Below are 26,811 nucleotides of genomic sequence, written 5' to 3' on the forward strand. Positions count from 1 at the left end.
CTGACTCCATATGATATTGTCCTGATGCTGTAAGGGTCATGCCCCATGATCACACAATGACCCCTCTAAAGTCTGAGTGCCAAGGACCTCATATTATGTCTGTCATTAATGTTACATCACCCATTATAACAATTTGCTTTCCTTTTTCTCTTCTTTTAACTGAATAGCCCTGTCTGTAAGTATAATACAATGTAAAGGCCTTTTCCTGCACCCTTTGAAGGCTTCAAAACAGGCATCTTTACTGTATGTGTTTGGAGAAATGACACAATCAATGGCCCAGAATTGTACTTTATAAACTATGAATCGTGTGGTGCTTGAAGAAATTCACACTGGCTTAGCCGGACAGGTTATATGCCTTTTTTGGAGCCCTTTTTTGCAATATTTATTAAAATGTCACTAGTTATTTAAACAAACCACTATCTGAGGATAATACTAGCAACCATACAACGCTCTTTATCTAGAGAGCCATTGAAGTCCATCAATAATTTATCCTTCCACACATCTTTTCAACTGCTGTAAGTTAGGGCACTATCTGCAGAACATTTAAAATATTCTTCATTTGCAGTATTTAAAAAAAAAAAGTGTTCAGAAAGACTGCATCAATTATATGCTGTATATAATATCAATATTTGTATTAACTAACCAAAGTCAATTTAAATAGCGGGCAAAAATAGGTTAATTGCCATGCATGTGGTGTTTGATATAGTTTACGTTCAATTTAAACTATTTTAGGCAGAAAAACGTATATTGACCAAACCTTTTTTAATAATTTACTATAATTTAGAAAGGTTTTTGTGAGAAATCATTTCAAAAGTAAACTTATTTTCATTTTATATTTAAATTTGAAATGTTTGCCCACAACATTATTAATGTATACATTTTTATCAATTTTTTAAAATTATGAATCCATTTATTTTATTGTATTTCCTTGAGGCTGGGAAGATATCCAGCATGTAGTTCAACATACAAACGTTCTAATGCAAGTAAGTATAACATGGAAAAGGAAATAAAATACGTTTCATAGGAGGATGTGGATTTATTTTTCTCTCACCTTGTAATTACACAATCAAACAATCTATAATTTAGCTCTGGCTTTCACTCACAAAAAACATTTAGTTAAATTGGACACATTTTTCGAAGCTCTATTGACTGACATGCAATGATTGGGACTGATGGAAGAATCTGCGAGGAATGAACTAGGAGCAGAGAAATAATCATATATTAAAAGACAGCAGCATCATAAGAGGCCAACAATAGTGACAGAGTGTGTCAGTGTGCAGTCTACCATCCTCTTAAAATACTCTGTCCAACAATATCAGTCTCATGAAGAAAGGTTTTTTAGCGCTTATTCAAAATAGCAGAAAAACATGCATTCTTGTTTTCAGGAGGGGACATTGACAGAGGAGTACTGGAAAAGTAGTAAGTACTTCATAGTACTTGTGGGGGTAGTTTCAGTAGTACCGAGTCCAACAGGATCAATCTCACGAAGAACTAATGGCAACAAAAAAGAATTCCCTCATCAAACTTAGCAGAAGTGACTTGATTTTGTTCTCAGCAGGGAACTTTGACAGAGGATTTCTCAAGAAATACACAGTAAAAGTACTTCAATGTATTGTAGTAGTAGGCCAACTAATACAAAGTCAAACAGTATCAATTTCATTAAGAACTAATGGTAAAATTATATTTTTTATCATTCATCAAATATAGCAGAAAAACATGCATTATGTACTAAGGAGGGGACTCTGACAGAGGATTACTCACAAAGTAAACAGCAAAAGTACTTCATTTTATTTCTGGTAGAAGTCAAACTAGAACCAAGTCCAACAGTATCAGTGTCTTTAACAACTTGTGGTAAAACATATTTGTATCACTTGTCAAATATAGCAGGAATGAAGAGCAGCTGATTTGAAAAAACAAACTCGAGAGGCGGCGGAGTTGACCGCAGTTTAAATCTCCTAACAATGTTATCCATTTTAGACAGAGGCTTATTATATTTACAGCCCTTAATAACATCCATTTTCTGGGCTCAATATGTGTCTTAGCCGTTTTCGTTGTGATCGCTAAATTCCCCTTGTTTATAATGATCACCGTTCCTTCAGCAGGATACTGTAGTGATTCAAAGTGTGATTTTAGCAAACGAGTGCTTTTGTTTTGAAATCACTTCCGTGAGTTACGCCCCGCCCCTCACTCCAAGGACCATTTGACCATTTAGTAAGGTAAAAAGCAAAAAGGCCTCAGACGCTCTTCCGTTTAGGTGTTTAATAAAGAAAAACAATTGGAAGGTAGATACACAGATTCTTATTGCACTATTTCACTATTTCACTTTTTAAAACATTTTTCTTTTTGTATTTACTTGCACTATATTTTTCTGTTTATCTGTGTTATTGTGTTGCACTTTTGGAGAAGCCTGTGACCTAAGATTTTCATCGGCATAACTACATGTAGCTATGTTCGTATGACAAAATAAAGAACCTTGAACCTCTTTTTTTTTTCGAGGGAAGGGGGGGGGGGGGGGATCAGAGGGCCTAGTATAAAAGTCACGGCTCGACACTGCATCTAATGAAACCCTTTTCTCTATCCTCGGAGCAATGATAAATGCACTGCAAATCAGGCGAGTGTAGAGACAGTGTCATTAATCTCAAGCTTTACCTAAGGTTTATGGAATGGTGCTTAATAAAGCCTCACACATACAGACTGTTCTTTGCTATAACTAGCAATGATTATAGGATATTAATGTCTGCTGAAACTAATGAATCTGCAGCACACACATGACCTCTTTTGGCACTGAGCTGCATTACAGTAATAACTCCCCACAAAGCAGACTTCTCCATTTGTATCTCCTTTAACTTATTTTCACCCTGATATCGTGGACATATTCCCCCGTATCTCTTCCTCTCCCAACCTCCCTCGCTGTCTCCCCCTCTCACAGGGCTACATTCACACCTCCTCCTCCTCCTCCTCTATCGCAACCCTCCCTTTTTTTACCCGCTGCCAGTGACATCAAGTGCAGCAGGAGACGTGAGGAATCCAGTGAGTAAGGCTCCGTCTCTGCTGTCAGACAGGCCTCAGTCACAGTCTCTACCCCTGTCTGGTGATGAGGTATACACATATGGCAAATTAATCCCAATGCCCTGTCTGCCGCACATAGTGCTCATGTCAAAAGTACTACGCTGTATGGAGACTTGGGTGACATTTTCGAAAGACAGACACTCAGTGGGAAGCCATTACAGTAAGAAACAACACATCGAGAGGAAGCGATGGAGAGCGGCGGGCCTAATGAAAGAAGAGACTACGAGAAAAAGTGAAAGAAAGAGGATTAAACAGGCAGGCTAATGAAGGGTAAACGAAGGGACACAAATAAAGCTGCTAATGAGACAGATGCATCAACCTGCTGTGACCTTTTCCTCTTTATCTAATCATGCATGCCTTATTATGGTCTTTTTATTCACTGTTTACCATTAATAATAGTTGTTGCTGTCTCTTAAGCGGCCATTCAGCACGCACACAGATTATAGGCTGAAATCAAAACCATTTGTTTTACTTACCCTCATTTGTTTCACTTACTTGCGTATCTATTGATTCCATTCATCCCTGATCCGACAATCATACTGCGCAATAACAAGCATCAGTTAATATTGGTTTAAAGAACAGATGATGGAGATGGCTTTTTTAAAGATGGTGTAACCCGTTTGATGGATAGAAAAATGTGCTGAAGAAAAGGCTGGCCACTCATTCAGGTCAAATAAACACAGAAAAAAAACGTTTGGAAGCGCCTGACCTGAGGGTTCACTTGGATCCAGCATCAAATCTCACAGCAGCTCAGTAGTCAATACTGGCAAGGGAGCAGGGCTACATGCCAGTATTTATTGCTGTTGCCATGCTGGTGGGATCAGGGAAAGCAAACGCCCTTTTCATTTGCCAGGTGGCAGAGAACACTTCCTTTTCCTACACCGATGACAAATGCCACTCCTATTTTAGTTAACCTCTAAATGTGGCTTTGATACAGCATTTTATGAACACATTTCAAGAAAAGCGCACAAACACAAAGGGACATCATTTTACCTGTGTACGTTTAATTTTGCAAATGAAGATTTGAATCCACTGCTTTGACTTTTACCAATCTGCAGAGCCTCCACCAGATGTTCTATCACAGCTGGATCTGTGCTATCAGGTACTTCAAATTGACCATACTGGATTTAATTGCTTGGTTACTTTGTTATCTTCATCCAAATGTAGTTTCTGAAATCATTTTACAAGCTAACTAAATCAAGCCGCCATATGTCCTTGGTGTGTTTTCGCCAGCTTAGAATGAATGGAGCTCTTCAACAACAACAACTGCTGCTCTCGCCCCTCGAGAACCCGTACTAAGACTTGGAGCGTGCTGCTGTTGTTACAGCATTATGCTTTCCCTTCCAAGATGGAGGGGCTCAATCAAATGACTAATGGCATTTTTAAACAGATTATTTGCGATTAGCTCAGATGCAGAGAAGACAAAAAGACTGCAATATGGTTGGAGGGAACATGTCTTTTTTTTTGACAATTCTCAAAGAAAACAAGTCCCTGGAGAACTATTTCAAAGGTCCATTCTGGAGAGTGAAATTAAATGCTGCATTGTTTGGTCTTTAAAACAAGGTATTTTCTTTCTCAGTGGATGTCCCGACACCCATCGCTACTCTGAATGCTAGACAAGTACAAAAGAAGACAAACTCGGATGAACCAAAAACACATATCTTTAGTTTTATTGTCTGACTGGGTGAGAATATATTAGTGCTCCAAAAAATCTATGTAATAACGTTGCACCTCTCTCATTCAGTGAATATGGTGCACTTTGAGAGTGGAGGCTATTGTGCTTTGTGAAACCAAGAGGTTTCTCTAGGTCAAGGCTATTTGGTAGATGTTTTCAAAATGAAACAAATCTAGGCATCGCTTTCCTTTTTCTCAGACGGGAATTACTCTTTCAAAATAACCCTGACAATAAAGGAAATAGTCGCTTTGTATGCGATAAAGTGTAAGAAATAGCAAATCCTATTTTTGCCTCTGAATGTTCTCGATTCCGATATGATGCGTATATATTGAGTGTATATTTATGTCGCCAGAGCTGTTTTGTGTTGTTTTGTGTGGAGAGTGCATCCATGTAGGTTGAGAAAACAACAGCACTTGGTTTAGGGGAAGGGAAGGAAGTGGCAGGACTACTGGGATCAGAGATCAAACCAATCGCCTGCAGTGAGAGGAGAAAGTAGAGAAGGGAGAGGAGGAGGAGAGTTTGATGGAGAGAGTTACAGAAAAGTGCTCTTATACACAGCCTTCGGGACTCTCGGGTGTGAGGGAGGAAAAGACGAATGTCTATTTTCCGATCTCATTCCTGTTGAAATCCCTCTCTCCATCCTAAGTATTGAGGTTGTGTGTGTGTGTGTGTGTGTGTGTGTGTGTGTGTGTGTGTGTGTGTGTGTGTGTGTGTGTGTGTGTGTGTGTGTGTGTGTGTGTGTGTGTGTGTGTGTGTGTGTGTGTGTGTGTGTGTGTGTGTGTGTGTGCGTGTGTGTGCGTGCGTTATAGTATCTTCCAGCTTGCCTGGAGACATGGCACTGTGTTTCGCAGCAAGATCAGCAGTAACAACCATTTCCACTACCAGAGCTGTCACATGCCGTCGCTAACAAAGCTACAGCCCCCACTGCTAACACAGGTCACATTTAACAAGGAAAACAGCATGGACTGTACCCATACTGTGCTTAATGCTTGTTTCACATCAAAACTATATCTAATTTCATGTACACTAATAACACACAGTCACACACAAAACACTTGCTTTACACACACACTTTTACACGTCACATTTTCCAAAATTAAAGCTAATTTAAAAGTAAGGTTAAACGATGTTTAATATTTAGGGACAAAATTGGAAAACTTCTGTTTGAAAGCTATCATACTGAATAAATATTTACTGTGAATGTATGCAAAAATGTATGGCATATGGCTGTCTAACAAAAGTTAAATCCATTTCTCACTTATTCTGACAATGTACTTAACCCCAAATAAAAGAACCCAATAACAAGAGTTGTTAAATAATAGTCACGTTGTAATAACAATAACTCATCTCTATCGGGCAGAGCTGCAGATCGGGTAGTGACAGTCACTGTCACTACCCGATCCGGATCCCTACCCGATCTGCATTGCGCATGTGTGAGATGGTCCGCCATATTTGAAAACTACATACGGCAACTCACATAGGACACTTGACACAGTGGTGTTTGGCAAAGCAGAAAAAGAAAACAAAAAAACCCGACAATATTAATCTGAACGAGAGAGATGAGTTATTGTTATTACAACTTGACTTCACTATTATTTAACAACTCCTTTTATTGGGTTGATTACATTGTCAGAATAAGTGAGAAATGGATTTAACTTCTGTTAGACAGCTATCATTCTGAAGAAATATTGACTGTGAATGTATGCAATATGTATGGCATTCATAATTTATATCTAATTACATTAATTGTGAATTTCCTTCATTTTATTTCAAATAAAATAAAATAACAAAATATTTTTGTATAGATATTTGAGACTTTTATGACTCGTGCATGCACGATGCAAATCGGGCAGCCGTCTAGACGTCAAATGTCCTATTTGAGTTGCCGTATGGAGTTGTCCAATATGGCGGACCATCTCGCACATGCGCAGTGCGGATAGGGCAGGGATACAGATCGGTTATTGACAGTGGCTCTGCAGCAGGTATACTCGACATTGAGAAATGGCCACACCCTGATCGTCCAAGAGCGACGCTTGGTCAGGGTCCTTTGGCCTGCAGTTGTGACGCACCGAGTCTCCTTCAGCTTCATAAACGGACGCAAAGAGCTTTCAACTGATTGCAATGTATTCCCAGCGGCGGCGGTATTTGATGCTCAGGGAAGCACCGCATCTGTCCATGTCGGCGGCAGTTAAAGGCAATGTGAGCGTCCATTCCGGACACCCGGAAGTAAGTATTCTCCTTACTGTCGATTTATTTTACAGTGATATCTGCACTACTCATCAACTCAAAAACATCAGTTTATCCTTGTTAATTACACAACAGTAATTGGTTTAAATTGTGTACAATGCTTTTGTGTTTTTCTCCTTCGATTCTGAGAAACAAATAGTTTTAACAGAGTTTAAGATTGCCAAAGACACTACACTACCCATAATCCTCAGCTATTGTTTGAGACGACACCAGTCCGCTTTGCTTGAAAAACCCTGTGATTAGTCCTCAAGCTCTGTAATTGGATGTTGGAGTGGCAGTGCGCCAAGGTTACGCCAAGCGTCAAACAGCTCTTTGAAACGGAATAAAGCCCATCGTCGCTACACTATCCAAAACATGATTCGAACGAGTCCCCCCCAGAACTACACATGATGGCTATATGTATGTTTTGTAAAATGTCCTATGATGCGTCTCTACTGGGAATTGTAGTTTTAAAATACATTTTCGTATTTTATCATAATTAGATGGTGCCAGTATTAAACTGTGTACATACCTGGAGGTTTAGGGGATGGGAAACCCATTGGTGTATCACATTTAAAAAAATATCATTTATAAATCGGTGAAAATTGCTTGTTTCCATATAATGGACAGCATTAATATACCCACATGACAGCTCAAGTCAGAAGATATTTATTTAACAGCTGGTCTTATGTCTGTGACCCCTCCTGTTGTTCATTGATAAGCCTGAAACATGCACTTGTCAAGGTTCAGAGGCACAGAGGATGGTCTGAATACATTATTTTACTATGAAATAATACAGTAACATGTTGTGAAATCCTGGTAATCATTTATCCTGTACATTCACAGTAATTAACCGTGCCTGCATTGATTTCACTGTGAAATTCAAAATTACAGTATTATATTGTGAACATTACAGGTAAAGACTGTAAAGTGGAAAACAGTAATTTATTGTAAAATATTACAGCTAAATATTGTGAAATCATGGTAATATTTTATAGTGCACAACTACGGTGTAGTAAAAAAAAACTTGAAAAACTTGGGTCACAGGTTCCTCAACAGTGCATTACAAGAGATATATCTTAACCTGAAGTATTATTAATGTTTTAATAAAGGTTCATTAGTTTGTATGTTTAGCACATGCCCCTATTAATATCTTTGTACATCTGGCACTGAACTGTTTTATTCTAGAGATCACTTACAGTATCTTTTTGAAATTTTCTATTCTATATTTCTATCAGACCTTCTACTTTCCCCCTATTTTGTATGTACTCTTAATATTTAAATGTTTTCATCAAATATAACACATTCAACAAAACATACAGCAGACCTTGGGCAAGGCAAGTTTATTTATATAGCACCTTTCAACACAAGGCAATTAAAAGTGCTTTACAAAAATGAAAGAGATTAAGAAAAAGGCATTTAAAATCAGTCATTAAAAGCAACACAATCTTCCTGCATTGCAATTACTCTAAACGTGTAATAACGTGCTTTAATCACAAGATGGTGCGGGTTAAAAAACTGTCCCATTTACAGTGAAACACAATAAATTATACTGCTGTTTCCGGTTTAGTTTACGACGGATATATTTTGTTATCCACACATATGTTGTTTTGATATTTGTAACATAAAAGCGATGGAAAAAACCCACAGCAACACAGCAAAGATGGTCTTAACACGACCCAGCGGTCGAGTTAATACAAAATAATAATATCAAAACTAAATATTACTACTAACTTTATTGTGAAATTAAAACAGAACGGTAAAAGAATAGTTTCCGGTTTATTCTGGGGTCCGATAGATAAATAAAGAACTACGACAGATGTGTAATATTTAATGCAGCCTAACCATTTATTACAATGCATTCATGTGATGACTTTCAAAGTGTAAAGCAAGCACTGCTGAATAAAGTATTATTTTATCTTTTACGAAATTTTATATGGAATACAGTTGGAGGTCAACCAATCACAGAGCTTGAGGACTAATCACAGGGTTTGTCGAGCAAAGCTGACTGGCGTCGTCCCAAACGATAGCTGAGGATTATAGTTCAATCAGGAGAGACGTGATGTATGAAATACATGTTTATTATCGGGACACATGACATGCGGGAATAGTGATTGACGTATTACAACAAGTAACTGTAATGATGTTTTGGCGATTAGGCCCCCGGGTTTGCAGGATGATCATTCAGGAGGGAAAGAATCGCTCTGATGAACCCCCCGGCGTCTAGACACTGGTGGTGGTCATAGTAGTTCTTCCGATCTGAAGGGAGAAGGTTTCAGCTTGGCCCTGTATTAGGAGACAGGAGGCGAAGGGGTGGAGGAGGGTTGTGCGTTGACACCGGAAATGAAAACTGACGGGGAGGGGAGAGCAGATTTAAAGGGGTTAGCAGGTGCGATGATTGGCTAGCCGGGGCGTGATGCCCCTGATCACTTATTGAGATAACGTGTGGCACCCGATAACGTTGTCTTCCTGATTGAACTTGCGCTGAGCTACATTTCAATCAGGAGAGACGTGATGTATGAAATACATGTTTATTATCGGGACACATGACATGCGGGAATAGTGATTGACGTATTACAACAAGTAACTGTAATGATGTTTTGGCGATTAGGCCCCGGGTTTGCAGGAGGATCATTCAGGAGGGAAAGAACCGCTCTGATGAACCCCCAAAAGAAGTGAAATATGAAGTACTGAGCTGTGGGCAATTCTTACCTTGCGGCTGGCTGCGGAGATCTATGGATGAAATGAGAGATTAACATGGGGACGTGATAAGCGCCGGAATCGCTTCCGGGCTGCGGGGTTGGATATGCGCGGACCCACTGGCCGCAACCTGCACTGCAGGGTTAAACATGACGCAGACCCACTGACCGCAACCTGCATTCGCAGGGTTAAACATAACGCAGACCCATGTCCGCAACCTGCACTCGCAGGGTTAAACTTAACGCAGACCCATGTCCGCAACCTGCACTCGCAGGGTTAAACATAACGCAGACCCATGTCCGCAACCTGCACGCGCAGGGTTAAACATATCGCAGACCCATGTCCACAACCTGCACGCGCAGGGTTAAACATAACGCGGACACATGTCCGCAACCTGCACTCGCAGGGTTAAACATATCGCAGACCCATGTCCGCAACCTGCACGCGCAGGGTTAAACATAACGCGGACACATTTCCGCAACCTGCACTCGCAGGGTTAAACCTAACGCGACCCACTGGCCGCAACCTGCACTCGCAGGGTTAAACATAACGCAGACCCGGAGGTCACAACCTGACGTGTAGGGTTAAACATGAACACGGACCCGAAGGTCACAACCTGACGTGCAGGGTTAAACATGAACACGGACCCGGAGGTCGCGACCTGACATGCAGGTTTAAACATGAACACAGTGACACGTATACATGCTGACGTGCTATGAACCACCACCACCAGTTATAGGCATAATTATAATTTTTATTGTTGAGAGACCTTGGATGGCCAGCACGCGCTGATGTCCGGGCGAATGCGGGATATGAAGGCGGAGGAGGACCACCGTCCGAGTTGCAGGGATGAGGGAGAAATGCCTTGATTGGCAGCAGAGGTGGCTGCACCTATCTGAACGAAAGCCCTGATATACTATTAGGACGCCACAACCAGTTATATGCATATTTACCATAGGTAAGCTGAAGAGATCTTGGATTGGCAGCACGAGCCGATGTCCGGCGAAGAGGGAGATGTAGACAAGTAATGCACAAGAACTGTTAGCTGGAGTACAGTGATGCATGAATATCATGACCTGGATTAACCCAAGCCAAGTGAGCATAAACCCGAGAATATGGATGAAGTGCAGATGCACGCAGAAAACCCATACGCTTAGTTAAATACTGAGACATGACCCGTGATATAGACTAGCTTAATAGCAGTTAAGTGCGCCAGGATGAGTCATAGATGCTAATAAGCTGATTGAGTGATTAGGACCGTCTTCTATCATCTGAGAGAGGATGATGGAGGGACGCTAGTGTTAGATCCAGCGAGTGTGATATAAATGTGTAAGCAGGAGTGGAAATCTGAGCGTGCCGCTATAGCGGATGATCTCATGCAGATATTCCCCCCAAAACGGAGGATGTGCAGTGCACGTCCTTAAGAGTCGGGGGAAACGTGGTCGTCGTGAGGCCGGCGGATGCCACTTCCAGAAACGGGAGATGATGCGTGCCGAAGATTATCCGCATGCAAAGTACGGTTGCCCGGTGAGGAAGAGCAACTGTCGTTGAAGATGTTTGCTGTATACGCCTTGACGTTTATGTGGATGCGCGCAGTTTGGTTTGGAGAAACATTATACCATGAGCTTGATGTGATGCCTAGGCACTCCGGGTGTGTGACTGGGCCTATAGTTCCTCATAAATAGGAACGCTGTGCTCCTAAGGAGTCTCTTCTTCTTCTTCTTCTTCTTCTTCTTCTTCTCTTTTCCAGTTGAGCAGTGTTAGGTTAGTAATGTTGTATTTGAACACTAGATGACACCTGAAATGACAACTGACGGGGAGGGGAGAGCAGATTTAAAGGGGTTAGCAGGTGCGATGATTGGCTAGCCGGGGCGTGATGCCCATGATCACTTATTGAGATCACGTGTGACACCCGATAATGTTGTCTTCCTGATTGAACTTGCGCTGAGCTACATGTAGTGTAGTATCTTCGGCAATCCTAACTCCGTAAACATATTTGTTTCTCAGAATTGAAGGGGAAAAACACAAAACCATTGTACACAATTTAAACCAATCAATGTTGTGTAATTGACAAGGATAATCTGGTGTTTTTGAGTTGATGAGTAGTGCAGATATCACTGTAAAACCAATCGACAGAAAGGAGAATACTTACTTCCGGGTGTAAATCCTCCGTTATCCAATGGGAATGGACGCTCACATTGCCTTAAGTGCCGCCGACATGGACCGATGCGGTGCTTCCCTGAGTGTCAAATACCGCCGCCGCTGGGAATACATTGCAATCAGTTGAAAGCTTTTTGCGACCGTTTATGAAGCAGAAGGAGACTCGGTGCGTCACAACTGTACGCCAAAGGACCCTGACCAAGCATCGCTCTTGGACGATCAGGGAGTGAGACTGCACTGAAAAAAGGGGAAAGTGGGGTTGTTCAATTTGCAAATATGCAGTTAATATATGAGACATAATTGATTCATGTTTCTCGTCGAAACATGAATCAATTAAGTAGAACTATTTTAATCTTGAGGGGTGTACGTTCTATAAGTCTCAATCATGTTAAGAAATAAGAAAAAAGTTATGTTTATCTCTATCTCTGTAACTCCGCCCACTGAGCACATAAGTCAGCAGCTTGCTCCGCAGCCGATTACTCAGCTTCTAATTATTATTTACAAATATTTTATTCACAAATGAATATGGTCGGACTCAAACCCGTACTTTAATAGTTTCGTAATTAAACCTGAACAATATGGCACTTTAATGGACAAGATGTAAAGCAGAAAAAAATTGCTAAATATATTTATTTTAAAAAATGTGAAGCTTTTTCTTTTTTAAACAAAGGAGGGGTGGAGGGGTTCTACCATATTTTCTTCCCGCATCGGAGGAGTAAGCTGGTTCTGTCCCGAGAACATCTCTACAAGGTAAAAGTTATTTAAAGGTTTTTAATGTCATCAAATGTTCGTCATAGTTACAGGTTATCACAAGACGTATTGTTTGCAAAAAGCAGAGTTCACATTTGCCGTTACAACGAGCAACGTAAATACAGCTGACAATTTGTAAACATTGTCATTCACGAGTGTTAGCTAGGATAAAGCCATGAAAATCATAAGGTGAGTTTATATTGATTGACTTGTGTTTAGCGTGTTTTTATACTGTGAGTATTTGTAGAGCGTAAGTCCGGTGTTACCAGGGGCGGACCTAGCACATTTGGTGCCCTAGGCGAGCTTCACCACTGCGCCCCCCCCCAAAAAAATATCAAAACATCTTAACAGTTATACAGTAAAGTACTGCAGCTTTATTTATTACAAGCAAGAACAAGAGCTAAGAATAAATGTAAAGTGCACACTAAAGAATTAAAACAAATAAACAACTTAGCTAACAAACAATAATAATATCAATAACAAACAATAAAAGAATGTGCAAATTTGCTTTCAAAGAAAATTAAGAAGAAATGTAAAGTGCACACTAAAGAATTAAAACAAACAACTTAGCTAACAAACAATAATAATAATAACAATAACAAACAATAAAATAACGTGCACATTTGCTTTAAAAGAAAATTATGTATTGTAAAATATGTTACACATGTCAAATAATCAAAATATAATATGCTAAATAAACAAACAAATACATAAAAATTACAAATTCACTTTGTCTCAAGAACTATTTACATTCCACTCCCTATCATCACACAAGGTTGGCCTACATATTAGCTCCTACTGGTTTCCATTTACAGTGCAATCCTTCTGGCCTTCCTCGCTGCAAAGTCATCAATCACATCATCATATGAAATCTGACCACCAACCTCATGGTTAATACTGATTACAGCCAGACCACTGAGGCGTTCTTGAGCCATGGTGGACCTCAGGTATGTTTTCAAGAGTTTTAATTTGGAAAAACTCCTCTCAGCTGAAGCTACTGTTACTGGTAGCGTTGCACTGATCCGCAGAGCAATACACAAGTTGGGATATATTTCGGTGAGCTGCTTTGTATGTATGAATTTCAACAACTCAAGAGTTGTCATGCTCTTTGATGGCAAGTCAGGTACATTTTCCAACTCCTGAGCCAGCTCCTTCCCATCCAAATCAGATTGCCCTCCATGGCTTAAGGTGTGTGCAAGTGCCTCTGCTTGCTTCATCAGCTCTTGGTGTGGCAGGTCTGGGAAGTTGTACAGAATGCCAAACTTGTCTTGCACATGTTCAAGAGTGGTAAACCTCTCCTTTTGTGCTGACACTGCTGCATCTACCACCACGTTAAAGAACGTTACCTCCAGATGTTGCAAGGCATTCCTCAATGGCTCATCAGGAGACTCATATGAGAAGTGCCTCTTTGTTGACTTCAGCCGCTTTTGCACAAGGACTGCATCCACATTCATGTCTTCACACATGTCCTTGGCTGATGTTTGTGAAGCCACAAAGCCTGTGGCTCTGTAGGATTTGAGAGCTTTTCAGTCTTTTTCAGTAGACTTACTGCTACATCCACTTGCATTGTTTGGGACTGCAGGACTTTGCTCACCTGCTGAATTTGACTTAACATGTCATACCAGACCACTGTGCACAGTGAAAAGCGGAATGACCCCACTTCTTCTGCCAGAGACTGGGCTTCAATCCTGATGATTGGGTCTTTGGCCTGGTTTCTCACCTCAAGCAGTGCCTCTCTCACAGCTGCGGCTTCATATCGCAGAGGCTCCACAGCTTTCACTCTGCTCTCCCATCTGGTTTCTGACCACATTTTGAGTGAAAGGTTGACGTGTTTCTTGAGGATGGCCCATCTCTGTGTAGAGGCAGAAAACAGGCAGTATAGCTTCTGCACAATGCCAAAAAATGATATGGCATCTTTGGAGCTTTTGGCAGCATCAGCAATGACCAAATTGAGTGTATGTGCCCCACAAGGCACAAACAAAGCTCTTGGGTTCAACTGCAGTAGCCTGGCCTGTACTCCCTTGTTCTTCCCTCTCATATTTGCGCCGTTGTCATATGACTGTCCTCTGCAGTCATCAAAGGCAATCTGCAACTCCTCCAGCCTCTTCAAAATCAGGGCGGACAAACTTTCACCAGTGGACTCCTCTGCTACTAGGAATCCCATGAAGTGCTCTTTAATCTGGGGGTCTTCTTCCAGTGTCACAATTCTGATGACTACTGACAGCTGTTCAGTGTGGCTAACATCCGGGGTGCAATCTAAAATGAGGGAAAAGTACTTGCATTTCTTTATTTCTTGCACTATTGTTGATATAATCTTTCCACTGATGCATTCAATCAACTCATTCTGAATGGTTTTGCCCAAGTAGCTGTGGTGGGATGTTTGACTTTTAATCTTGTGGATGTGGTCTTTCATCACTGGGTCAAACTGCGCCAAAAGCTCAACCTCTTTCAAAAAGTTTCCATTTGAAGGAGAGTGGAGTATTTCTGTCTTTCCTCTCAATGCCATATTTCGCCCTGCCAGAGACTGTACAATAGCAACCAGTCGTGTCAGCACTGCTCTCCACCGACTCGTCTCTGCCTCAAGGAGGGCCTGCTCTTGTTTGTCTATTGTTGTACCTTGTTTTAATCGAACTGCCAATTCTTTCCATGACGCCAAATTGTTCAGGTGTTCCGGACTATTTTCATGGCTGGTCAAAGCAGCACTTGCATTTTTCCAATCCGACAGTCCTGCATTTGTTAAATGAATTTGTTTTGGAGATAAAAGTTGACAACAAAAACAAAAAAGACTGTTCTTCTTTTTTGAATATGTCACCCAACTTCTTTTGATCCTTTCTCCATTTACTAAGGTCCTGCTGAAGTACTGGTGGTGGCAACTTCTCCCATCATCTCTCCTTGGGAAAATGAAATCAGGTGTTATCTGATATGGTCCTCTCCGAACAAACTCTGTCCTCATTGTGTCTGTGAGATGTGAAGGGCAGTCAGCAGGATCGGTTGGTAGTGGATCGTCTGTCTTTGCTGCATCTGGAGGGCATGTGAAGCACATTTTCTCACCTCATATTCACAATATCTTCACACACACACACACACACACACACACACACACACACACACACACATACACACACACACACACACACACACACACACACACACACACACACACACACACACACACACACACACACACACACACACACACACACACACACACACACACACACACACACACACACACACACACACACACACAACCCCAATTCCAAAAAGGTTGGGACAGTGTGTAAAATGTAAATAAAAACAGAAAGCAATTATTTGAAAGCATGAGGACAATTAGGTTTATAGCTAAACATCTTTACATTCATAAGGCACACACCTGAGAAGAGTGTATGGGTGGAATCTGTGGTGCAATCAGGATGAGATGCAGCAGGCTGTTCTGACGTTCCTTGCAGTGGTTCTGGGCCTATACATATATAGAGAACACACAAGAGCAAATATATTGGCTGGATTAGAAATGGCACGACAGTCATTTTTACATTCAATTATTTATCATCACATCAGGAACATCTATTGACATATTGTACTCACCAGAACAAACAGACACAGTGGTCAGTGGCAGGGTGGAATCAGTGGTCATCTCATCAGGATGAGCAGCTTGCTGTTCTGACGTTCCTTCATGTGGTTCTAGGTCTATAAATATAGAAAGAACACACAAGAGAAAATATATTGACTGGATTTCACATTCAATTATTTATCATCAGGAACATCTATTGACACATTGCACTCACCTGAGGAAGCCGGCACAGCTGAGGTGCATGGCGGTTCCTTGTCAACTGATGCAGCAGATGGTCCCAGATATTTTAAAAGTGAATCTAAAATGATATAACAAAATGTGTATTATCAACATTGAATCATTTCCATTTGTTAAATGTAGCTATTATTTAGTTAGTAAGCATTAGGACAGCCTGACAGGTCTGATTCAACTAATCAAGAGCTATGCCTATCTTATTAGAACAGTTGAATCAGGTGTGTTAGTTCTGGGTTGGAACGAAAACATTCAACAGGACTGGAGTTGAGAACCACTGAGCTAGTTAGCTAACGTTAGCGCACATTATGACAGGGTTGAATTTGGCAAATGTTTGACTCGGATAGTCAATGTGCTTTCTAAGGTAAACTTAACGTTAGCTAACGTTACCAACTAACTAACATTCCACCACACTGGCTAGCTCGCTACACCAAAACTAACATTGTTTTTATTACTAATATTTCTATTTCATGACACAAAGAAAATAGCCTTATGACAGTTTCGACTGAATGGCAATAACAAACGCTGGCTAGCTAACGTTGGCTTGGCTAACTAGCAAGATTACATGATCCATTCGCTAATGTTGACAATACAATCAAAATTGCATACCTTTCACCTTGGCACGTTTCTCTTATTCTTCTTTTCTTCTGTTTTTATACTGCGCCCCAGATGGCTTTTGCCTCTTCATAGTTCTCTAACGTTAGTCTTTCTTTCCTCAACGCTCAATTTGATAAACACTTGACCGATACCCATCAATGCACAGCGCTCTAGCATGTTCTGACTGTGAACACCTAAAGCCGAGGCTCTCCGACCGACCGTTTTAGATTTTTGGCTCATTTTCCCTTATGTTAGAATTTTTTTTTTATGTAAGAATAATGGTTGCAGATATAGAGGGGGGGCGCCAAAACTGCGCCAAGCAAAAAAAAAAAAAAAAAAAAGAAATTTTTTTTTTTGTTGCAATATTTGGCGCCCCCCTCTGGGTGGCGCTCTAGGCAACCGCCTATATTGCCTGTAGGAAGCTCCGCCCCTGGGTGTTACCCAATAAGATGTGGGCCGAACAACTGGTGATATTCTATAACGGTATAGGCAGATGTATCAGGGGCGTGGCCTTTGTCGAATAACCAGGAAATTTCGATCGCTTCTTCTGTCGTTTACATACATCTTTTGGCTCCATAGGAACACTTTGATGCACATTCAGTACCACTGTGTGAGGTTGTGGTTGCGATGCCGATATGCGGACGCGTACAGCGAGGACTACAAAAAGACACATGAGGTGACTGGGGATGTGTGTTCAAAAACATTGCAAGCTTGAATAAATCATTTAAACCATTTATTTTTGCCAGACTTATTTCTGAATATCATTCTTAATGTGATACCAAGTCCATCTGAGACCTGTGTATACCTTCAGACAGCCTACAAGTGAAGCACACGTTGTTTACTCACAGTTTGAAAGTAGCGTGGAGAAGTCTTCAGCTGTGGAGCTGTGATCCGCCCAGGATAAACTGTGATACGACTTCTGTGGCTTGTTCTGGTTGTCAGTCTTATATTTGTATCATGTATCGTTATTAATATGATGTCGAGTTGATTTGAGTCCCGTTTATACTTTCATACCGTCTTTTAGTGAAACATACAGTCTGTCTGAGTTATTTACACCCATCTCCAACGCAGCGTGGAGAGCTGTGGTAAACAGTGATCCGCTCAGATTAAACTGTGATACGACTTCTGTGGTTATCAACCAGCGATCATGTTTAATATTAAAGACTACACACATGTATCCCTTATCAAAACGGTATTCTGCACTTTGCCGCACTTATCCAGATCAAATTTGACTGTTTACTCGTTTTGCAAAGATAGAAGCAGAAATGTCATTGCTACATTTGCAGGGATATTTAGAATTTAAAATGCTGCTTGATCGTTAATTTTGTTCTCGGCAAACAATATTATGAGCTCTATTCAAAAATATTATTCAGTGTCCATCGACATGAAAATAACAAAAAAGTTAATGCTGGACTCAAACCCAAGTCCCAATAGCAAAAATCCCCTATCGCCATGCGCGTTATAAGTGAGCCACGGATCAGTACGATGTATTTTATCATCACAGGTTATTTTCTCACATTAACATTGTTAAAAGAGTCAGAACAATTCAACCCGATCATCTTTTATAATGTGAGCGAATGTATGTACACTTTAAGCCACATAATATAAATATTATAGTAGGCATTTGCTTTGAATTAGTATACTGACCATCATTAAGACCCACCGAGATCAGATATCCTAGTTTATCAGCCTGCGAGCCTACATTATGTTGTGATAAGTGGTCATTTTACGTATTATGTATTCTAGTGCACAGATTAAGTTCACATATGCAAATCAGGCCATGTGTTTCGTTATGTAGTAGCTATAATCATCACCTGTCGTGGAAATACAACAATAACAAGGAGTTCATATTAATATTACCAAGTTACACAGAAATAGATAAAACACATGAGAACAAAGACCACATGGATAAATGCATACACGTTAAATTAGAAACTAAAACATGTCAACAACAGTGTGAAATAGTATGAATATATGTGTTTCTAGTTCTCAACGTAGCCTATGAGTACCCTCGTCATTCGGTGTCGCTGTATCGAAATGTAACCAAGTAAAAAACAGTCACATCTTATCTGGATAAGTGTGGCAAAGTGCAGAATACCGTTTTGATAAGGGATACATGTGTGTAGACTTTAATATTAAACATGATCGCTTGTTGATAGCCACATAAGTCGTATCACAAGTTATCCTGGGCGGATCACAGCTCCACAGCTGAAGACTTCTCCACGCTGCATTCAAACTGTGAGTAAACAACGTGTGCTTCACTTGTAGGCTGTCTGAAGGTCTCAGATGTACTTGGTATCACGTTAAGAATGATATTCAGTAATAAGTCTGGCAAAAATAAATGGTTTAAATGATTTATTCAAGCTTGCAATGTTTTGAACACACATCCCCTGTCACCTCCTGTGTCTTTTTGTAGTCCTCGCTGTACGCGTCCGCATATCGGCATCACAACCACAACCCCACACACTGGTACTGAATGTGCATCAAAGTGTTCCTATGGAGCCAAATATACCAAAAGATTTATGTAAACGACAGAAGAAGCGATCGAAATGTGTATTTCCTGGTTATTCGACAAAGGCCACGCCCTGCCCTGATACATCTGCCTATATCGTTATAGAATATCACCAGTTGTTCGGACCACATCTTATTCGGTAACACCGGCAGTTGCTTGATTTACAATATTTAAAACTATGAACCTTGCCCAAAGTTATGCACATTAAACCGAGCTCAGTGAGGAGGGGTGAGTCATAGCTGATGGATGAGCTTGGCATGTTTGCATGTATATAGGCTACGTCTTGTTTTAAATGATCTTTTCATGTCTGCTGTCAGGCGGTGTAGAACTTTACTGCGTCGGTCCGGCTCTGCATGTGTACTCTTGTGCCGACTTTTAAGGGCGCTGATGCAGGTTGTAGGCCTACCTTACGTTAAGTCACCATCTTTACCCATTTAAGGTGTTGATTTTTAAAGATACAATATTGTCTGTGGGACCGCAGTGTTTTCCCTAAAAAACTGTGTTTATGTCTCTGCTTTGATCCGCTCTGTGTTCATGTAAATACCGTAAATACACACAGATCAAAACAGATCAAAACAGAGACACAATATTGAGTGTGGGGGGTGTGTCCCGGAAAGCGATACTGGAAAGTGGAGGATATTAATGATTGTGTTACATTTTAGCAGCGGTGCATGAATATGGGGGACATGCCGGAAAGATCAAGTAAAGGTTACGATCCACCCGCTGGGAAATGAACTTATCTTCCATATTTGCCGTAGGCCTACACTTGTGTTTACGGAAGTTGAGATGTTTCTCGGTTGTGATTGGTTGTTCCTCGTCACATGACGAGCGGTGCGCGCTGCTGCAGTGCACGTCTCGATTGAAACCAATGGAAATGAGCTCGCAACGCTGATGTGTATGGCTCCGTACAAAGTTGTAGTCATTGCATTATTATAGGCTACTGTAGCTTTTTACACTGGAGGCGCCCATCTCGGCCGAAGTCGGTTCATATTAACCTAAAGGTACATAATTAAATGGTAAATGTCGCCTTTAAGGAGCAGAACATTTTTGTTTTATTTGTGTGTGAATAATGAAATAATTTCAAATATGTTTTTCTGTGATAGGTAATTGGTGTGGAGAAGATTGACCTCAGCCTTGCTTTGAACATTGTTCCAAAGGTTCTGTAGTAAATGGTGAGTATTCAAATGTTTTGTGTGATTTACTTGACTAACTTAAACTTGATCTTTAACTAATTGAAAACTGGTATTAGTCTGATAATGTCTGAATATTTATTCATAACATTTACATACTGCAAGCATTGCAGGGATATACACATTTTCTGATTTATTAGGCAAAAGTTATTCAGAAAGTGAGAGGCAAAAGGCAAACATTCTGTGATAAAGCCTCCTTCACAAAAGTGATAATGTTTTGTTTGTTGAAATGGCTATGTCGCGTTCACACCAAAAAGAGCCGGAACTCAAATTAGTTCATGAGAACCTTTTTACCCCCTTTTCCGTCTCTGCTACAGAGTAGGGACTCTCATGCGGCTCTCTTGTGAGAAAAGAGCTATATTTCTGATTGGCTGGGCGGATTGCTAACCACGCCCCGTAAAACAAAAAAAAAGTGTTGTGAAGCCACCATTTTATTATACTCGCATTAGCATTAGCATTAGCCCAGCGCAGAAACACAGAGAGACTAACTTATGGCAACACAAAATAAAACATGGGAGCGGTGGAGATGAGGAGGTGTCGGCGTTCTGGCGATTTACTCGGAAGGCTTCAGTAGAAGCTGCTGGGAGTCCCAGCAGCTTCTACTGAAGCCAGTCCCCAACTCCAGGGACTTCCGGCCGGGGATTTTGGGCGGCAGTATACGCCGTGAAGTTGTTTGAGGCCTGCCAGTAAACCCAAAGCAGAAGAAGAAGAAGTTACGTCAGCGGCTTCATTTGCCTAATCCACCCCCAGGGACTTATTCCGGTGTGAACGCGATCTGTACTTAGTTCATCAGAACTAAAGAGTTCTGATGAACTAAGTTCTCATGAACCTTTGTGGGAAAAGTACTGCAGTGTGAAAGCGCCTATTGAGACTTAAAAGTACTGAAATCTGACCAAATGTACTTGTTAAACACAGGGATTTATTAATGGGTATATATATGTATTGATTTGTTAGATCTCACTCTGTTCCTTTTGTGACTCTGCACTCTGCAGGCAGAAGATGAAGACGTCATTCTGCGGTCCATTCAGAGGATTACAGTGGGACTTTATGTTGTCAAACACAATTCCACCATGAGAGCAGATGACAGATGAGACCAGAGGACAGATTGTCCTGGAAGGCCAACAGGTAGCCTACTAACTGATGTGGACAACATTGCATTAGCTGCTACCATGCTGTTTGGACTAATGTATGCTATGAACCTGAACTACCCCCCTAAACTGAAGTGCACGTTCGAAGTGCTCCAGCAAATGTTAATGGAGCTAGATGGCAACATGCTCTCCAAGAAAGCCCAAGCGTTTAAAAACAATCTGTTTGAGTGAGCTGTTGCCATGGATCATTGTGCACTTTTACAGCATTCATACTGGACTTTCATCGATACAACTGTCTTGCACTTGCTTTGCTCATGCTTTTTGCTTGATTTGCATGTTTCAGAAATGTGGGTTTTTCCTGGGGTCATGTGTTTTCAGAATGTACCACTTGTCATGTGTTTCAGAATGTACTAATTGCGCTACTTCAAAATGTCAGTTCTTGTTTTTATTTGTAATACTTTCTGTAGTGCATATGAGAAACCAGGCCAAAGTAATGCCATTTCTTTTTTGCATTAAAGTGCCCTTTCATATTAGCAGGTTACTATTTAAATAATGGATTTGCAAGAACATTTCCGGCTAGGCGTTGACATTTCCTGTTAATTGTTTACTATGAATGAGTTACAAAAATAAGCCTTTCTTTGCCATTTGGCACAATAAACCTTTATTTTGGTCGGGAGAATAGTTTCCTTTAAGCTTCTTTGCTTTGTTCTAACACAATAATGTATATGTACATGCATCACAAACTTTTTCTATTTCTTCTATTTCTTTATTTTCAATTTATTTGTTCATTCTCCTGGGGCTGCATGATGGAAAAACCAAAAGCTCATCTGGATGTGTGATGGTTGTTAATATTGTTTTATTTTTTGAGAAAAATACATGAATGTTGTTCAAAGAAATGTGTTTGTCTTTATTGACTATTTGTTTTAAAATGTTGTGATAAATGCTGTAGATATAAGAGATTAGGATGGATCCTAGAAGAATGTACGATATGCCTCTATTCACATGAAATAAATAATCTTATACCCCTTGAGCACTAGGTAGATTAAACAGAAAACTATAGCATGTAGTTTAAACAAAACATTAATGTGGCTCTGTACAGAAATATACTGAGTATATTAAAAGCCTAAAATGAACATAAAAAGTCATTTTGGTTAAACATAGGGTAAATTAATATAACTAATATTAAAGGAAATATTCACATTAACATAACAATTTCATGTTTCTTTGACATAACATAGTTGTGTGTCTTTAACATAATGGAATAGTTTTGAGTACACATGATTTTAATATGTGCAACCGATTTCCATGTTTTTTATTACTTAAGTCCAACAGACTTTTTTTTCAGTGCGTGTTGTTTCGAGAAACCCAAGCTGAAAGCTAATGCTGCTACTCAGTATCCTTGTGTAACCGCATTGACTTTTGCCTACAGTGACATCACTTGCACAACTTCTAAAGCAATGTTAATAGAAAGATAATATAAAAACCCATTCAGTGTTTGTTAACTTTGTATGGATTTTATCTACAAAGTGAAATAAACATAGTTAGTTTTAAATTCCCCCTTTCCACTCAAGGCTAATCCTTAAATGGTTGAAAATGAAATGGGGAATTGACAGCCATTATGTAGAAAGCATTGTTCTCAGCCAGCTCAGTGTTTCCCTGAAAATCCTCATTATTGTGCAAAAAAAACAAGAAAACAATTAAACATGCATCTGTTTCAGAGGTGGGTAGCAATAATACATTGATGAAACAACTACTCACAAACACTATTGGACAAATAATAGATCCAGCACCATTCTCCTTTTCTCATTCCCTCTCATTACTTGTAATATAAGCAGAAGAAAAGGATATTTCATCGAGTGCCACCAGGGACACGATATAATGGAAAGGAAGCTAAAAACAAGGAGAAGAGGGAGATATACAGTAAAGGACACAGATAGATGGATAGATAGACAGAGAGGAGTAAGGACGTGCTGGCTCGTCCCGAGGGAGGTGCTGGCCTTAATTATGCTCATGTGGCTCATCAGTCTCCAGGCTGGCCTATAGCCTCCACGTCCTTTCTTATCGTACACTGGGAATTATACATCGCTGCGGTGTTTGTCCATAAAATTAGTCTGACAGATTAACAGCTAAACACCCACAGATCACACCAGTGGCCCATGGGGACTCTGCTGCCTGGGGAGCCCTGCCCAGTAAAAGAGAAAGATAGATGCAGAGAGGGAAAGTAAAAGCTTCTCTTCGGTTTCTCATCCTCCGAGGCACACAGAGAACTTTACCTGCTCGGTTATTTCTGTCTGTATATCTCGAAGCCTCAAAGGCAGCAAGGAGGCTAAAGTTTTGGAAATAAGGAAAAAGAGAAGGAGAAAAAAAAACAAGTGAGAGGACGAAATTGGGTATAATGGGGATGGATGGGGCAATGTAAAGGCTTGCATAGAAGGGATGTGAGGAGATTCAAGTCAAGCAGGGACTTGCTAATTGGAACAACAGCAGCGGTACTCTATTCCTGCGTGTCTAATTCTACGACAGGAAGTATTGTAAGTGACATCTTCCACTCAGGGTAGTGCTTTACAGCCACAAATGTTAAGAATAGGGCCAAAAACCCATGCAGGGGAGGAAGCATTTTATTACTTTATAATGGCTCGATAGAATGTGCACTCAACGAAGAGAAGGGGAATGTAGATTTTTGAAAATGTAAAAGTGAAATAACAAACAAGATATTTGAGAAGCAAATCCTGGCTGGAATTATTCCAACACATGTTTTTTTTATTGCAGGGTTTAAATGTTAACATGGAAAGTAATAACTCCGAAGCGTCTAAGCCTGCTTGATTATGTCTTTTAAAAGAGAATGAAATTGACTTTTCAGATTGACAGCATCCAGGGGGATTTTAAAGACCTTTGGGTATTTTATGTCAATACTTTTTAATATAAAAGTGCAGTGTGCTTGTGTTGAATTGTTAAACAAAAAATAAAATCATTTGAAGTCAGCACCTTCAGGTTTGTCCCATGGTGAAATTATAGAGCTCTTTAGTGCTTTCAAAAATACTGTAGACAGGTGTGTTGGTAGAAGACAAATCTGTACATTTGACAGACTGTTTCATTTGTACCTTTCCTCTTTTGATGAAGCAAACACTATTATATGGTATAATTAAGTGTAACATTTCCATGTTTTTAAAGCATTGACGATAATAATTTATATTTAATATCAAATGTAGAGATGCATTCTTTGAAATGCAAAATGGGTGAGAAAAAAAAAAAACTCAGCAAATGTGTCATTTGCAAAACAGAATAATGAATAACTGTAAAAGTTATCACTATAAATGAGTGTTAAGCAGCACCAAGACACTGGTGCTAAAACATACTGTCACTTGATCAAAAGACCCTTATGCATGTGTCAACTCCCATATTGCTTGCAAACAATATTGCAGAGAGAGTACGCTTACAGCATGCAGCTTTCTCTTCATGCCTTGAAGTGAATGTGTTGTGCAGCTGCGGCACATAGTACCACAGACTAAATGAAATGCTGCTTTTGTTTATGCTCATTCTAAGAAACAACCACTCTAGTGTGCTGCGAGCATAAACACCAAGTTCCTTCAGATCTATTCATTTTCTTTCTGTTTTGATCACAACAGCATGACAGACAAAGTGGTTGCATTGAGAGGCGGTGTTATTCCGAGGAGGGGCTTACTCCTCTTCACTTTACTCTGGTGACAGAAATATTATTCAGCATTATCTCTATGTACAGCTAAACCTGTTCTCTTCACAAAAGCCAGCTTTTCAGGAGGAAACAATGGTGTGCGGCTCGAGGAGCTCTGTTGTAATTGAGTATTAATGAAGGTGGCGAGGAGGTGGATGCCTGATGTCTGATCTGTTAGCAGTGGCAGGGCCTCTGTGGTGCAGGCAGCTAGTGTCTCTGTGTTTTAGAGGATTTGGTTATCTATTATGTATGAAGGATTAGTCTCCTTCTGCTCTCTCCACCGGCGGGATATCAGCTCCTCGATAGCCTTGACTGCCAGGCTCCAAACTTGTTAGCAGATTTAGCGCCCTCACTGCTACACACCCCCCGCCCTCAGAGTCCTGTTTAACCTTGAGGACAGAGAGCCAGAAGTCCTGCTAACGATCAAATTCCTGGTGGGAAACACTGCTCGTGGTCTCTGCTACATAACTGGTGGCTCAGGTTGCCTGGGACACGGCAAGCAAGCGGTCAGGGCCAAAATGGAACACACATAAACACAGGTACTGTAGGATACACATACACATATACTGTATATCCGCAGAAGCATAACCGCCACACACACTGGTTCCTGCATATATATGCACACAATGGGGCTGCTGGGTTCAGCTGCTCACCGACAGCTTAGAATTGGCTTGTTTCATATGCATATAAATATTAATAAAAGACCCTCGACGGGCCACAGTCCGGCTATGCTCCTTTAATCTCTTACAATTGAAAGCCAAGGCTCATGAGATGAGGAGAGGAGGCATAGGGAAAGGGAGAATGGGAGAGAGACAGGAAAAAATAAAGGAAAGAGGGAGTATAAAAGGCCTTTGTGATTTATCATTCTGAACATTTCTCAGATGTGGAGAAGGTCTGCAATCCATCAAGGTCTATTTTCTTATTAAATTCTTCAGGATACACTTTCCACTCCCTAAATGTGGTTCACTGTCCCTTTTGATTTGATGCATAAATAGATAAAGGACCAACAACTAAGTGAAACACCCATGCCTTGGGAGACAAAGTAAGGTTTATGAAATTACATTTGTGCGATATGTACATGACAGCACTAATGCCATGTCCCTGATGATTTAGCACAGATGAGTAAAAAGCCTCATGGCTTTCTTACTTGTCAATATCAGTGCTGCTGACACAGTTCTTTGTAAGTCAAATGCAGAATATTACAGGGTACTCAGGTTACTCAGCTTCGGAGAAGTATTTCCTATGCATTTCCGTGTGCAAAACTAGGAAACTACTTACAAAATGGTGAATTTTAAGTAAAACATTATTTATAGAGCACTTTCTAAAACACAAATTAGCTTACACTCTTCTT

At 40.4% G+C, this 26,811-nt stretch overlaps 1 protein-coding gene and 1 long non-coding RNA gene across 4 annotated transcripts; one reads left to right on the forward strand and one right to left on the reverse strand.

Moving 5' to 3' along the window:
* Nucleotides 1–12,856: 12,856 nt before the first annotated feature.
* On the reverse strand, nucleotides 12,857–17,016 carry LOC307033260 (zinc finger MYM-type protein 1-like). 3 transcript variants are annotated; one of them, XM_079671670.1, is made up of 4 exons: nucleotides 16,366–17,016; nucleotides 16,166–16,267; nucleotides 15,954–16,040; nucleotides 12,857–15,647 (listed from the first exon to the last, which is right to left on the reverse strand). In XM_079671670.1, the coding sequence occupies exon 4, from the start codon at nucleotides 15,621–15,623 to the stop codon at nucleotides 14,031–14,033; it is 1,593 nt and encodes a 530-aa protein (XP_079527796.1). In that variant the 5' UTR covers nucleotides 15,624–15,647; nucleotides 15,954–16,040; nucleotides 16,166–16,267; nucleotides 16,366–17,016; the 3' UTR covers nucleotides 12,857–14,030. The 3 variants fall into 3 exon arrangements, with proteins under 3 accessions (XP_079527796.1, XP_079527795.1, XP_079527794.1); XM_079671669.1 differs by having other exon boundaries at nucleotides 12,857–15,601; nucleotides 16,366–17,015; XM_079671668.1 differs by having other exon boundaries at nucleotides 12,857–15,601; nucleotides 15,954–16,267.
* A 2,508-nt stretch (nucleotides 17,017–19,524) lies between these two features.
* On the forward strand, nucleotides 19,525–22,714 carry LOC307034483. Its single transcript, XR_013806931.1, has 3 exons — nucleotides 19,525–19,719; nucleotides 20,595–20,663; nucleotides 21,674–22,714. It is a non-coding gene; the product is annotated as an uncharacterized lncRNA (long non-coding RNA).
* Nucleotides 22,715–26,811: the final 4,097 nt, after the last annotated feature.

Source organism: Notothenia rossii, assembly GCF_949606895.1.
Source record: "Notothenia rossii genome assembly, chromosome: 3".
Classification (NCBI taxonomy): domain Eukaryota; kingdom Metazoa; phylum Chordata; class Actinopteri; order Perciformes; family Nototheniidae; genus Notothenia; species Notothenia rossii.